Source organism: Plectropomus leopardus, chromosome 6 (assembly GCF_026936395.1).
Source record: "Plectropomus leopardus strain MGB_pleo_1.0 chromosome 6, ASM2693639v1, whole genome shotgun sequence".
In the NCBI taxonomy this organism is placed as follows: Eukaryota; Metazoa; Chordata; class Actinopteri; order Perciformes; family Serranidae; genus Plectropomus; species Plectropomus leopardus.
Genome location: NC_142181.1, coordinates 33,458,144 through 33,474,060, shown reverse-complemented (window position 1 = coordinate 33,474,060; position 15,917 = coordinate 33,458,144). Strand labels below are relative to the sequence as shown.

General features: G+C 38.5%; 1 protein-coding gene and 1 long non-coding RNA gene across 5 annotated transcripts in view; both read left to right on the top strand.

Moving 5' to 3' along the window:
• Positions 1–898: 898 nt before the first annotated feature.
• Positions 899–3,898, top strand: LOC121943697 (uncharacterized). The gene is made up of 2 exons (XR_015776858.1): positions 899–1,911; positions 3,445–3,898. It is a non-coding gene; the product is annotated as an uncharacterized LOC121943697 (long non-coding RNA).
• Positions 3,899–6,955: 3,057 nt separating this feature from the next.
• The window catches only part of prx (periaxin), a 61,408-nt gene continuing 52,446 nt past the window's right edge, over positions 6,956–15,917 (top strand). The window contains exons 1-2 of one of the 4 annotated variants that reach the window (XM_088079307.1): positions 6,956–7,110; positions 8,236–8,474. In XM_088079307.1, coding sequence (XP_087935433.1) covers positions 8,417–8,474 — 58 coding nt within the window. In that variant the 5' untranslated portion in view covers positions 6,956–7,110; positions 8,236–8,416. Of the gene's footprint in view, positions 7,119–8,063; positions 8,475–15,917 lie in introns of those variants that run through there. The other 3 variants (XM_088079304.1, XM_088079306.1, XM_088079305.1) reach the window with 3 other exon arrangements.

The following is a 15,917-nucleotide window of genomic DNA, read 5'->3' as shown; positions in this document are numbered from 1 at the left end:
TTTTTTTTTCTCTTTTAATTAAAATGGCAGGAAATATGTTAATGGAGCAGTGTGTAAGACTTAGTGGAATTAGCAGTTAGGATTGCAGATTGCAACCAGCTGAAACCTCTCCTTGTTAGGATTCCTTCAGTGTTGTTCAGGTTTTTATCAGGAGCTGAATTATCTGTCGAGGTCTCCTCTCTAAAACCAACAGAAGAGCTGATTTAAAGCAGCAAAAACACTGAATACATATATTTCACGTTTAACGTGTTTTTCTGACATCTCGGAGGGTCTGTTAACTATGATGGTCAGTGCGAAATCAGGAATGGCTCTATTTAGAGTCCGTGTTTGTAAGTTCTGGGCTACAGTAGAAACATGGAAGTGAACATGGCGATCTCCATAGAAACCATGGCGATCTCTCTGTAGGATGGGACATGAACAGTGAAGTAACACTAAGTCTACTCATATCTGTGCTTATTACTGCAGCCTCAAACTGCACCACACAGCTAACACTGGAACTGAAAGAGTCTCTGCTGCCAGGGGATGCCTTCAGTGTGTGTGTGTGTGTGTGTGTGTGTGTGTGTGTGTGTGTGTGTGTGCGTGCGTGCGTGCGTGCGTGCGTGCGTGCGTGCGTGCGTGCGTGCGTGCGTGCGTGCGTGTGTGGCTCTGAAGACCACCCAGTAAAATGTGCTAGGTTACTATGCAGTGTTGTGACAGATTTTTCTTTTGTGTTTGTGTTCATGCAGATGTTTCAGCTGCACGATGCTGGAAGGACCAAAGGACCTACAGCAAGTACTCTGTGTGTGTGTGTGTGTGTGCACGCGCGCACGTGCGTGCATGCATGCATGTGTTGTAAAGGAGAACTTGCTCTGGTGCAGAAACATTGGGTTTCCATTTCAGATTTGCCCAAAACGTAAGCGATATTTTTGAAATGTTGATAAAACACAATTGCGAGATGACTGTGTTTCCACTGAGTGATGTTCTACGACTTCTCCTCTCGGAATAACATTTCAAGAAACATAGTGATGGATGTTGACGTAAACATTAGCAGCTTTATTTCCATTGCAGCCACCACACTAGCCGTCAATATTGTCAATCGAAGGTGACGTAGGCGTGTTATGTGAGCAATAATGTAAAAGCAAGCCCCTTATGTCCGACAAGCACATAGCCATAGCATTATGTGACCTAGAAAAAACAGTAAAGTGTTTTCATTGCAGTTTTGTGAAATATGTCTTTTTGGAATCGCCTGAAATACTACCTCACCACAAAAACTTATTTGTGATAAAAAGGAGAGGGGTTTTTTTTCTTTCAGAATTGACATGTTTCCATTTGGTGTATTTTATATTTGCAATTTCAATTTGCACAATTTGAGGGTTAATGGAAACCCGCCTTTTGACACAGTGAATATTGAGTGACAACATCCTGATGTGATGCAGATGGAAATGTTTTCTGTTTGTGTATTCAAGTGAGTCTGTGAGGACACAAAGTTGATTTGCACAGTGATAGCAAAAAAGAAAAAAAACATGATGAAATAGTTTCAAAAACAAAGTCAGTGGAGATACAATCAGTGAACAAGCAACAAAACAAGCAGCTTATTGAAATATAACACTTCAACAAGATGCAACTACAAAAAATTTGAATCAAAAAAAAAAAACAGTGTTTGATAATAGGTGCGCATAACACAAGAGTTAGGGTGCAAAATGAAATGAAATGAAAACATAATGAAGTCGGGGATTTAACGGGGAAGGCCTCAAACAGTATGTTAGCTGCCTTTGTCTGTAAGATTGTTTCTTTTGTGTTCTTCCTGAATATTTTTTCTTCGTTTCAGGGGAAAAAAGTTATAAAATACGACTTCAAAAAAAGAATGGCTTTCGATCATCACAGAGAAAACGGAACAAGAGGTGAACGTGGCCGGATGTAGCTGTGTGTCAGGTGTGTATAGAGAAAAAAACAGAAAAAAAACATTTGCACTTTAATTACCATAGTGTCCTCTCAGTGGACAGATGTGGTGACGAGGGTGCAGACAGTAAACAGTGGAGTCTCGTCCCTGCACATGGCTAGTTCTGATCAGACCTGCTGATGTCTGCGGGGCTCCACAATAAACAATAGTCAGAACTGGTTTGATACAATGTTACAATAAATGGACAATACATGACTGTGCCCCGTTATGAAAAATTCCTTCTGCTGGTGTGTTGATGGCTCATTATAATATGATGAATCCAGGGCACTCTATTTATAGCTTATTATGACAGGTTAATGAGAAAAAAAGCAGATCTTTAATTAAAGACCACGACTTTCTCACTTTGTAAGTCACCAGGCCGGCAGAATATGTGATGAAAAATGTGTTTTTAACAAGTCAAAGAAATGTAAATAACTATAATGCTGCAACTAATGTTCAGAGTAATTATACAAGTAAATGAAATGAAAAAAGATGTCCTTTGAAGGAAGGGATAGTGTTGGGCCAACATATGCATAACCCTTTAAAAACCTGTAGTAAAATCACTTTTTATAGATATAGAAAGAAATAGTTTAAACGCTAAGTAAAAATTCTGGAGAACTATATGTCTAGCTATCATAATAAATTATTTAAAATTAGTTTATCGAATCATTATTTTTTTAGGCTTTCTTTTAGGCAATTTCCTTCTTTATTTTATTTATTAAAACTTTCCTGTTTTTTGTTTATGTGGGGGTCATTTTTAGGCCGTGTCTTGTGAAGCTGCTCATTGCCTTCTCCCAATTTTTTTTTCTCGAAGAAATCCACCCAGTTTGCTCAAGTTGTGAAAGGTTAAAACAAAACTTGTTGTTTTATTTGTAGATTTGTGAACTTGTGAACCAGGTGTAAACTGAAGTGAATAAACTGCAATCTGAAAGGAATACAAAGCTGTTATTGGCCTACTTCCAGCATATGTATGTCTACATTAAGCAAAAACATTAAAAATGGCCATCTCTATGCCGTTTTAAAGCTCTGTTGTGGGACTTTTGAATGTCATCTTCTGCATGCCAGTGTCAGGGTGCATCTTAAAGCTGGTCTTTTAATTGTCTTGTTTTTATGGTTTATTTCTAATACAATACAATTGTGGTAACTTTATTTTGTGTTTTATATTGTTGATTTGGAGTTGTATATTTTTATTTTGTATATTTGGCTGTAACTTTTGTTGCTGCCAGTCTTGGCCAAGACAATCTTTTTATGGTTAAATAAAGGCTAAATAAAAGGCAAGAAAATCTTGATCAAAATACTCAAAAATGTCCTGTTACTTTGCATTTCCTTTTACCTCAGGTCTGTTAGAAAGTCTGAATTGTTCTTTTGACTGTAAGGATGAATACTGTCTCTCTGTATTTGTGTTGCAGACAGACTGGCGGTATGTCCAGATTTAACCCTGAAACATGTCTCTAACTTGTCCCTGTGATAGTGTTTGCTTCAGTATTGATATGAGGTGAAAGACTCTCCCTCTCTGTCTCCCCCAGGCATGATGAGCGAGAGACAAACGGCACAGCAGCCAGAGAAGAACTGCAGCAATGCAGCTGCACATTAAAGTGGATTTACTGCAGTGTTTAGTGGAAGATTTGTTGATACTGTGTAAAGATACAGCAGGCTCCTTCAAGTTTATATTGTGGGTTTCCATTGTGATCGTCAAACTTTTTAACAAACTGGATACTGAAGCACTTTTTAAAACAGCATCATCACAAAAAAATGTTGAACTATCAAAGGAAAAATAATTTAATGTACTGTGTAGATCCTGTTGTCATTTTTGTGTATAATTTACTCCTTCTTCAAGTTAGCACAATAATATATGCACAACTTTTATCAAAAAACTGTCTTCATGTCTCATTTTGTCTTCATCCTGAGCTGCTTTGCAGCAGGACTGAACACAGGACCTCACTGATAAAGGAAATAAAGATTTCTGTCTCTGAGCTCTGATCCAATGGTGTCTCTGAATTCTATCAACCAATTCAGATTATTTCTCAGTTCTCACCTGTGTGATTGGATTAATCTGATTGGCCATTAATGGCTCTGAAGGACCGACACCAGCCTCTCTCACCAGCTCTCCAGTGTGACATATTATGTCTTGATGACTCATACAAGATGCTTTTCTGAAGCACCAAAGAGAATTGCCAAAACTTGTTCTCCGATATGACTTTTTTAAGAACGCCTCTTCATAAAACTTTCCATAAATCCCACATGTTGATGCTGGCAAAATCATGGTGTAAAAATAATCCTCTTAAGTGACAGACTTATATTTACAGTGAAAAGTATTTAAGTGTCAAAAGTAAATTTGACATGATCATATAATTCCAGAAAACCTTGTATCTCCAGTTTGGGGGATTTTGCAGCTCTCAGATCACAAAAGGAAGAAAAACAGAAAGCAATAAGAAGTACTATGGATAGAAGGAAGGAACAAAGGCAATGGGAAGAAGCGTAAAAGGAAGTAGCAAGACTAAAGGCAAACCAAGTCTGTATATTTTACATGTTGTTTTTTTTTAAGTCTGTCAAGCCAGAACTAAAAGGAAAAAAATCTTTAGGGAAAAAAATATTGCCACAAACTTGTCAATGTATGTATTATTTTATTTATTTTTATTTTTTTTAAATGATAGCACAAAAAAATAGAAATAACCAAAACATTTTTAGACAAAAATTGCCAAATTTGTAAAGGAAAAGAAATAAAGTTTTTGTAAAGTCATCAAAAATGATTAATTGAAAGTTTTATAGAAAAAAAAAGATCAGACATTTAAATAAATTTTTTTTAAAAATCACCAAAAATTCTTCACCAGAAAAAGCCAAAAGTTTTAAAGAAAAGTGAAATCACCAAAGAAACAATGCCCTCTAAACCTGTGGGCCCTCAGGTTTGGGAGGCATGTTTTCTATTAGAACTTTAACCATTTTTTTTTCCCCCTACAGAGGTTCAGGCTAAGCCTCCAATGTTCTCAAATGCTAGAAACGCCACTGTCTGATACCACCGTGAGATGTGTCCGGTAAACAACAAACAGTAGCGGTTTTCATAGATGTGGTCTAGTCTGTTTGCTCTCCCTCTGGTGGCCTTTCTGACAGCAGCAGTTGTGTCTTCAGAGAAATTACAATTCATGGCTCAAAACAAATTATTCATCCATCTGAACGGTGGGAAAGTAAGAGGAGTGCTGTCGGCTACATTTTTAAGCCTGAACGTCTGAGCTGTGAGTGGGCATCAGGAGAAGAAAACCTGTGTGATCCTTTTTGAGTCACTTTCTGTTAAACCCACAGGATTCTCAGGGCTTTAGCTGTGTGTGAAGCGAGTGTACGTGCATGTGTGTGTGTGTGTGTGTGTTTCTGTTTGTGAGCGTGCACGCTGACTCTATCCTCGATGACTCAGCTCTCAACTACTCTGCACTTTGTAGGGATTAACTGAAGCATGTGGCAGACAAACACAGCTTCTAATGAGTACAGAAACTACATTTATCACCTTGAGACCCGAGGAAGCATCACACATTCTCTCTGTAAGTCTCCCTGCGGGGCAGAAATCACAAATTTCTTAAATTAAAGGTCAGCCATTTAAAAAAAAACCAATAACACTCACTGTTGAAAAAGGATTAAGGGCAAAAGATGCATTCAGATTTCAGTGCTGCTGAAGAGGAGAAAAGGCTTTTGAATGATTTACTGATTACAGTCTTTTGGAGGTGTCGAATGATTTTGTTAGCAGCACTTGATACAGCAATCCATCTTTTTGCTTAAAATATCTCATCAGCTATTGAATTGTGTTTGGGATTAAATTTGGTTCTCAGAAGAAAAATCTGAAAACAGAAATTGAGACAATTCTCCAAAGAAAAATGAGAGCATCTGTCACTTCGACAAATGCTCAAAACGACATTTGTTCAGATTTAACTGACAAAGCTCTCCGGCAGCCGCAGGAATTATGACTCGTGTACACTGGGAATAAAGATGGAAGAAATGTGATATTATTATAGAGCCACAAAATCTGCAGAAGGAAGAGGTCGAAGTGGGTGGTTTATTTTTGAAACAAGTGTAACAGTTTGGAAGACCCCGTCAAAAAATGTTGTTTTGTCAGTAGTGGCAGAAAATGCAGCAGTGTTGTTCTGGAGGGCATGGACAGGCGTGAATGTAAGTGTTTAACCCTTAGAGACTGTTTGGCACTTTTTTCCCTTTTTTTCACTCTTTAATTTTGTCTGTGCTCAGGCATATGACTTAGATTTTGACAAGTGTGTATTTTTGATTAATCTCTGAATTTCCAGCTCAGCTCCTACAGTAAGTCTAAAATACACTGTGGAAACAAAATTATTACATTCATACAATTTTGATCCCACAGTCGTCAAAGCATAAAAAACATGCATGGTATTATTTCTGGGTGTCACTCTGGGCTTTTGACCTGGAATTTGTAATTTTTACTATAATCCACCTGATGATGTAATCTTTACCATATTTGGCATATGGAGAAAATACATGCTATTTCCACTAGGTGCACTGTCACAATCAATTGTGCTGCAAAACATTTACATATTCGAGGTTGTGATAATCAAAAAAAAAAAAAAAAAAATGACTGTGACTGTGACTGTGCATGACTGTGCATGTAGTATATTGAAAATAATTCATTTTACATGTTTTTTTTGTAAGAGAAGACAAAAGCATCAATTACTATCAACTCACAACTCTGCAGCCATGCACACTGGATTCATACCCTTAACACAGTTGAGCCCTTTGTCTTAAATGAAGAACTTTTTCATGTTTCCTTTAAATTGCCGCACATAATAAATGCAGCACTTGTACTTTTTGTACTTTATGCATGCAACTTGAAGCTATACCTGTGTTAATATGATCCTGGCATGACTGTGGTGCATGGGGTGTGGCACTTGTACATTGACAACGCCCACATTTGGATCCACTGTCCAATAGATTTGAAATCCTGTTCAACCAATTATCCACTGAGAGCTGCTCACCTGTTGTGGGTGTTTGGCTTTTGGCTTCCTCCATGTTTGACTCTGATGAAGACACAGCAGTGTTGACACGTTGCTGTTCTTGAGTTGAGAGGCACCTGATTTAGCTGCCTGCTGCTGGAAGATGGAGCCCTGATTCAGCCTGCACTATTTACTCCTGTTTTACTACAGGACGAACGTATGGAATTTAAGCAGAGAGCCACAGACAAGGTAAGAAGGTGAGAGACAGATTAACTGTTGTTGTCTTTCCTTTACGTGAGATTGGTTTAAAAAAATAAGAAAAACACAGTGGGTCTGCAGGACAAATTTGAGAGTACCTGGGGCCCAATTATTAGCAATATCAATTCCCATCAATTAACAGATGTCCTTGTTGCATGAAAGATCTGTTACTCTTGTTACTCTGTTACTCTTGTGCTGCATTTAGATGCTTTTTACAAGCATTTTAACCTCTGAAAGCTGAGAAAATTGTTGTTTTTTATGTTGTTGTTTCTTTCAAAACACAGGATGAACATAATGATCAACTTAGCAAGAAATATCCTGCACATCACACACTATTTATTATTTTTGTCACATGGAAATAATGAAAATGAGAGAGAAATATACAGAAAACAATTCTCTTAATTATAAATTCAAATTATGTTACAGAAAGAAAGGACAGAAAAAAAGAAAATAATTTTAAGAAAATATTTTTTGGCACTTTCTTAAGGTCATTTCTTGTTTTGTTTTGTTTTTTTTTTTTAGAATGGTTGTTGTTTCCTTTACTTTTTTCTTTTTTACTTTTGCTCAGGTTTCAAAGGGTTAAGCATTACTTTTCTGTTTTTTTTTTGTTTTTTTTGTTTTGTTAATAATAAACTGCCATAAGGGGAGGTTGTGTTGCCCCATTTGAGGTGTGCTGGCTGTGGTTGTGTCTGACTGGTATCCAATGTCCAGCCTCTCTAAGCCCAGGAACAAGGCCCTGCTGGGCCACAGCTAAAGCCTCCAGCACCACAAACAATGGAGCAGGGCTTTACAGAGGGCTGGAGCAAACTGCTGACTGTCCACTAGTGCTAATACACCCCTATTCTGTCCCGTCTCGCTGCTGTCGCCTCTCCCTCACACACACTCACACATACATACCCGGTGTCTATCTCTCACTCTGTGGTGGTTTGCAGAAGAAAAAGAAAGTTCAGTGGTCCATATGTTGATATACACACACTGATGAGACCGTCTCTCTCTTCTTCTGTCTTTCTGTCTCTTTCTGTTGACCCCCCTCCCTCCTCTCTGTGCTCTCCATCCCTCTCCCTCCCAACCCTGGGACCCCTCCACCCTCTTTCTCTCTTGCTTTCTGTCTATTAGTGATCTACACTGACGGTGTAGCTTGGTCTCCCGTGGGCCCCAAACAGTCAAACCGATTCCCGGTTGGCCTCTGACGCCCACCTGCCTCCCCCAGCTCTGCCGCCCAGCTCTCCCGGCCCCACAGCCCGTGTGAGGGCTGCTCCATCACTGTGTTTCCTCCATCGGCCTCCTGCTGTGGACCATGTGTGAGTGTCTGCGTGGAATATTCAGAGTCACCTGGACGCCTTCCTCCAATGCAGGTCAGGATGAATAACTGTCTTACTCTGCTGTGTGCAGCAACACAACCTCCTGAAGAGTACCATATTTTTGTAAAAAACAAAATTGCACATTTTTTGTGGATACACAAAAATAGTGATATGATGGTATATTGGATTATATGCCAAAAACATGTCCACTTATCCTTATTTTCACATAGAAGCATTATCTATTGTGATGGTTGAGTTTCAGGAGCTATACTTCTTTTAAGATTAGTGTTGGAGTTTAGACAGTTGAAGCTATTATTAAAGCAGATCATTTATGGGTGAGTTCAAAATAAATAAGTCACCTTTTATGTTAAAAGTAAAACAATCTGACAGGAGTTGAGAATCAGACCTGAGGTTGGTAAAATTGAAGGTAGACCCATCATCCACCATGATCACAGCACTGTTTCTTTTCACTGTTTCAGTCTCAAACTACTGTTTGGTTGTTTGTTTCTACTCGTGCCTCCTTCATGTATGTTTGTGTGCTGGAAAAATATTTTACATTTTACATATTTTAGAACATGCTCTCTGCCTGAAATTGTGATCGGCTTTATTTTGATATGGAGTACCATTTACATACAAGGTCCTAAGATGATGTTAATACTTGGAGTAGCCTACTATAAGGAGGCAGGTGGAGACTCAGAGACATGAAGAAAGACATGTCACTTGTGGCTCAATGCTCAACTCTTGATACTGTATACTCTTGAGTAGTTTTTATGATATGCATTCAAGTGTGATTATTTTGTGGTTTGATGATTACAGAAATAAATCTAAAGTCAGTCTCTTACAGTCAGTGTAGAGACTGTACATATTGTTTATTTGTTGGGCTGCTACAGTGAAGTGCTCTGTGTGCAATGCTTTTTTATTAGTATGAGGTGAACCAGTCTGGCATTTGGTCATCTCTGTTGTCCGAGGATATGTCCAGCATGATCAAAATCTGATGAGGTTTCAATAGCTAACTGAAAGATTTGGTGTATTGTTAGCTATATGAGCAGCTGTGCTCGGTGGTCAGAGTCACTTGCAAATGTGTCCTGCTCAGCTCCTGGAGACCATAAATATATTACATTTGTACATTTTATTCATATCATATCAAAATTTCTCAAGTGATGAAATATACGAGCTGACTTTGTCTTCTGGACAGAGTGACACCTTGGCTGACTGATCCCAACCAACAAGCAACAAAACTGGTTGTGATTTAATGATTTTTTTCCAGTGGCTTTTCAGGCGCCAAATGTAGGTGTTTTGTAGTGACCCATCACTGTGTTTCCAGCAGCTTTCTAGGCTGAGTTTCCTGCTGGGACTGTGTAACAAAAAGCACTTGTTTTTTTTACCAAGACTCTACTGCCAAGATAGTGACACAAAGAGTGGTTGTTTTATACCCAGATATGACTGCTTTTCATGGCAGAATAGTGGCATAAAAAGCAGCTTATTTCCACCAGACATCACTGATTTTTCTGGCAGAATAGTGACATGAAATGTGGCTGAATTTAACCAGACATCACTTCGTTTTTTTTTTTTTTTCAATTTTTCAGCACTTTTTTACTACGGAGGATTAGGGCCACATTAAGGGGAAAAAAAAAGAAATTATTTACAAGATTAAAGTCATTAGTTACGAGAAAAAACTCATTATTAACGAGAAAAAAGTCATTATTAACGAGATTAAACTCATTATTAACGAGAAAAAAGTCATTATTAACCAGATTAAACTCATTATTAACGAGAAAAAAGTCATTATTAACGAGAAAAAAGTCATTATTAACGAGATTAAACTCATTATTAACGAGAATAAAGTAATTATTTATGAGAATAAAGTCATAATATTCAAACCTGCTGCTTTTGGAGACCATTGTCAAAATGAGGGCTACGGAGGATTTGTTTCTTGAGACACAACGAAACCCCTCTGAATAGCCCGTAGATGCATCCAATGATAACCCTGCAGTTGACCAGTTCCAGCCATTTCCCCCTCCAGAAAAGCAGCAACATCCTCCAAGTCCGACTGGTTCTTTCGCCGGAAAAGATGCAATTTCTTGCATATTCTTTTTAAAGTCCTGATACTTATGATAATGTGATGCTGATGTGCCAAAAGATTAAGTAGCTCCTTGTTTGTGAAACCTATCCTAAAATACAACTCAACCAAATTCTCTGTAGCCCTCATGTTAACAAGTGTCTCCAAAAGCAGCAGGTTTGAATATTATGACTTTATTCTCATAAATAATGACTTTTTTCTCGTTAATAATGAGTTTAATCTCGTTAATAATGACTTTTTTCTCGTTAATAATGACTTTTTCTCGTTAATAATGAGTTTAATCTCGTAAATAATGACTTTTTTCTCATTAATAATGACTTTTTTTCTCGTTAATAATGAGTTTTTTCTCGTTAATAATGACTTTTTTCTCGTTAATAATGAGTTTAATCTCATAAATAATGACTTTTTTCTCATTAATAATGACTTTTTTCTCGTTAATAATGAGTTTTTTCTCGTAACTAATGACTTTAATCTCGTAAATAATTAATTTTGTTTTTCCTTAATGTGGCCCTAATCCTCCGCTGTACTTTTTTTCTGATTTTTCTATTTATTTTTTATTTTTTATTTTTTTTATTTTTTTATTTTTCTTTTTTCTTTTCTTTTTTTGGCGTATTTTCAGGTAATTCTCTTGTATCTTCTGAATTTCTAGCAAATGTTTGGCCCCTGTCTTATTAAGTTGCTCATTGCCTTCTCTTCACTTTGTTTTTAATGAGGCTATTCATATCAAACGGTTGTCAGGTTCAGTAATAATTTCCATTTAACATTCCTGAACACTTTTTTAGTGTTAGACAAGTGAGGCAATGAGGACTCTTATCAGCACATTCAGAAAACTAACCTTTTTCTTTTTTTTCTTACCTAGTTTTGTTGGGGTGGGGTTTATATAAAAATAAATACCAAATTCTTGTAATTTGTGAAATATTTCTTTCATGTTTATGAAAGAAATTGCATCAATTTTCTCAGAGGTCAAAGGCTTAATGGGAAATGTTCATACTTTGTTCTCAGTCCTTCATCCCTCTCAACTAAAAAATGTTCTTTCCAGAAACCACGGCTGACACTTGAAACTTGACAGAGAGGTCTACAAGTTGCGCATATAAATTTGTTCTTTGTTAAAGCCTAACTAAATTATTATTTTGTACAAACCATACAGTAAACCACAAGTATCCAACAAGGATATACATAGGTATACACTGTAGTACTGGGAGAAGTCAACTCCTCCCATTCATTTCTATTAATACTCACAGGTCAGGTCAGCAAACGAGGTTGTTCAGTTGCAGGTCAAGGCAAAGCCGAAGTAGGAAGTAAGCATTGTGTCACTGAAAACAGTTTTTAGTTTTTGTTTAGTTTATCTGCTCGAGCTGACAAGTTTTAGCTCAACAGAGACACTGTGCTTCCTCCCTGTATGTTTGTGTTTGTGTGCCAGTAGACCTTTTAAGGGCCATTTTGCACTTCCCACATCTTGCTTTTCCATGAGGGTCGACTTTGGGCCTCCTGACATATATGTCACCATCCAACCATATCTGTGAGAGCCCGTACAAGGTACAAGGTAGATATATTGTCATTTTTCTTAAACATGGTTTAAGAAGAAATGACAGTAAAGTTGATCCTAAATCCTGCTACATCTTTTTGGCGTCGAAGGAGGAGTTGAGGAGTCTCACAGCCTGGGGAAAGAAGCTACTCTGTAGTCTGGTGGTTTCGGCTGCAGATACTTCTGTATGTTTTTCCAGATGGCAGCAGGGTGAACAGACTGTAGCTGGGGTGGCTGCTGTCTTTCAGTATCCTTTGGGCTCTGTGGAGACACCTCACTTCACCGAGGTCACTGATGCTCTGTAGATGGGACTTCCATGTGCAGCCAAGTATTTGTGACCATGCACACAGTACAGATAGCAAGCATGTCACTGCACATGCTCCAATCACTTGTTCCAAACTTTAGTCCAGTCCACAACACTGTGGTCGAGCTGTCTGCAGCTGACACACTACAGTGAAGTCAAGTTTTTATTTTTTTTAGTAAAAACATAAAAAAGAGATAACATTCCTTTTGGGGTCTTTGCCTTGTAACAAATTTTCCCATAAAATTGGGGTAAAATACTGCAGCTGTAGTTGCTAAAGTCCTGTTATTCAGATGAATTATGTTACGCCAGTGACTTCAAATTCCGGACTTAAACCTCACTGAGCTCAGTTCAGGATTGGCTAGAGCCAAAATAATACCATTTTCAGATTTTACCACCCTACATGTATACCTATAAATCATTTTCCTTATTACAGCAGAACAAGTGAGAACACCAACATTGGCAAACAATGTTGTCATTGTTGTGATTTACTTCAGCAGTATATTATTATTGATTTATTGTTGGTTTTACCACAGTAATCTACAGTAGAATCTACAGAGTAATACTGTAGCTTACCTGTGTAGTATGATGATTGATGATTGACAATGGTTGCATGTAGCTCTGTTCCTCTGTCAGTATTTACAAGGCTTTACTTTGGTTTGGAAAAATTGTACATTACTGTATTTTTACAGCTGTGTGTTACATTGTAAAACAGCTAGAGAGTGACAAGAAATGGGTGACAGAATGGGAATGACAGACAGCAAATGGCTGCAGGTTGGAAATGAACCCACGTCACAGCTAAGGCCTTAGCCTACATGGGGAGCACACTCTAGTGGGCACCACAAGAAGTTAGTTTTGAGTTGACTATTCCACAGACATTCAATCCAGACCCAGCAGTATCTTCATAGGAGCTATTTACACAGCAACGGTTCTTGCATGAAATGTTAAATTTTGTTGCAGTTTGGCCTTTCGTTCACAGGGCAACAGTGTTTTAGTGCCTGAGTTTAATTATTTGAAAAACACCAGCCCTTTTGTCGCCGTGTAAACTAACAATGCACAAATCCTGTGAAAATGGTGACGCTATAGCTGCCCTTGGCTCATTCGCATTACGTTTTAGACAAATAGCCATGCACGAGTAGGACAACAATAACAACAATGGCAGACTACCAAGCTGTGTTTGTGCTGCTGACTCGACTGTGTTTATTTATGCTGTCGGTTCTCTTGCGTGCATTTGCCATTGTCTTCTTTATTTATTTATACTTATTGCTCTGTAGAAGAACGCCTTTATGCAAAGGCACATGGTGTTCTTCTACGGTGTCACACCGACACCACCGTTTTTAGACATCCTTGTACACGAGGATTCATTCTCATAATGTTATCATATAAACAGATTTTTTTTTTAATGCAAAGGAAAGACTTTTTTTTTTTGCAACTTTATGTTTTCAAAATATAACCATTTGATATACTGTATATACTTGATTGTCATTTAACCCCCCCCCCCCCCTTCCAAGTTTATAAAACTAACCAAAATAAGAAAAAAGGAAATAATAATAATAGTAATAATAAAATAATAATAACGAAGAGATACATAAACCAGACAGATAGAAATAACCGGTTGTGGGTTATGTATGTTCAGTGCATTAGTGAACCAATTCATATATAACAGCTACATATTACATATTACATATTACATATAACCTCTGGCATGACCCAGTATTTCTGACCTTCTCTGGTAATATCATTTACATCACATCTTGAATTCATTGTTTGAAAGATAAATGTTTTGCATCGTAGTTAAGCAAAATAAAACAATGTGCAAGAAGAGAGGCAAAGGAAAGACTTCTCCATTTTTAGTATGGCCTTCTCGTCTAAATGTGGCCTTAGTTTCACTTTCACCCGATGTTGGCAGTAGGAGGCAGGGTAAGCTCAACTCCAAGCCCTCCCGTTAAGTGCCAGAGGCTATTGCAGACCATCAGTTGTACTATGAATAGAACCACATGCACATCTGTGTGACCACAGCTGTCCGCAGACACTCAATGCTAAATGTATGCTGAACCTTAAGAAGTGCTTGTTGAATGGTTGAATAGCTTTAGAAACCCCTCCCCCCACACCTATGTCTGACCATTTCTGTACCTCTCTGAAACTTATCCCTTCGCTGTGTTAAAATAACCATAAACTCTTTTCATTTCAGACACATCTTCCAAACTAGCTCCAATCGAGCAAAATTATCATAACATAACATAATCATCCTGCTCAAGTAATGGTTGCTCAACATCGGCAAGAGAACAAACTGTGTGCCGACTCTCAGACCGGTCGTGTTTTCCACTGTAACACACACACAACCTGCTCCAGTTTCTTGGCCCATTTAAGCGCTGACGAGGGCATAGCTGTGGTCTGGTGGGACCTCGTGCCCTGTGCCAACTGAGCTGCCCGTCCTCCCTCACCCATCAACACGCCCCACCCCTCCCACACTGCTCTACTCCTCCTCAGTCCTCCTTTAGCTCTACCCTGTTTGTCTCTCCTGACCATCCTCACTCCCACCCATCACAAACAGAACTTCATTCACAGATCTTTGTGTGTCTGCCAACATATCACATGAGCGTAGCTCTGCTTGTGCTTCTGTCATGGCTTTCTCTGAAGAGAATCCTTGGTTTTTATTTGATGATGACATTTTTTGGTTGAGAGCACATAACCCTTTGGTTTAAATAAAAACCAAAGGAAATCACCAAAGGCAAGGTGTTGCCACAATAGTAATATGCATACAGGCACAGGTGCCATCTCACCTGTATTAACAGGGCGGTCTGTTGCTTGTTTTGATTCGGTTGACAGTGAAAAAAACAAATGTTCAGCTGTGCAGCTCGTCAATAGAGGAGTAATGTCTGAGGAGAAATAATAAATTATATGAAGATTTATTAATTTGCCATTAACTCATATTTTCAGGATTTGGCTGGGTGTCCCAGCTTTAGATTAAGGCGGCACAGGCACATCAGGGCAAACCTGCTGCTGCTTCCAGGACATTTTTACACAAATTTATTAAATAATGTTTGTTACAAAAACGATTTACATATAAATGGGCTAATTTTCCACTTGATATAAGCAGCTTTATATATATATATATATATATATACCATTAGACTGAAACTAATATATTAATAGCATGATGACATCATCAGACATTCACTTTTTTGCCTCCCCCAATGTTGAACCCAAGTTGGCGCTGATGTGTACACATCCCTTCCCATCTCTCTCCCTCCCTCTCTCTTTTGCTGTCACCCTCCATCCCTCTCCTGTCCAGCCCAGCCCTTGTTTTAGTCCCAGGCCTCTCCCATATCTAAATCCTGGCTTTGTGTGGGAGCTGGAGTGCAACAATGACCATGTTAGCTGACACAGTGCTGGCTCCCTGATCTGCGCTGACAGCATCTTCCCCCTACCGCCCCTCCTCTACACGGCTCGCTGGCGAGAGACACATCCGCCGCTCAGCTCTAGCTCTGTGGGCAGGGTACGGGGCCGGATAGTGCTTCACTGGGTCCATGGGGGGGTCATGGGTTGGGTGGCGGGGCCAATGGTCTACAGTTGAATGTGTTTATGAAG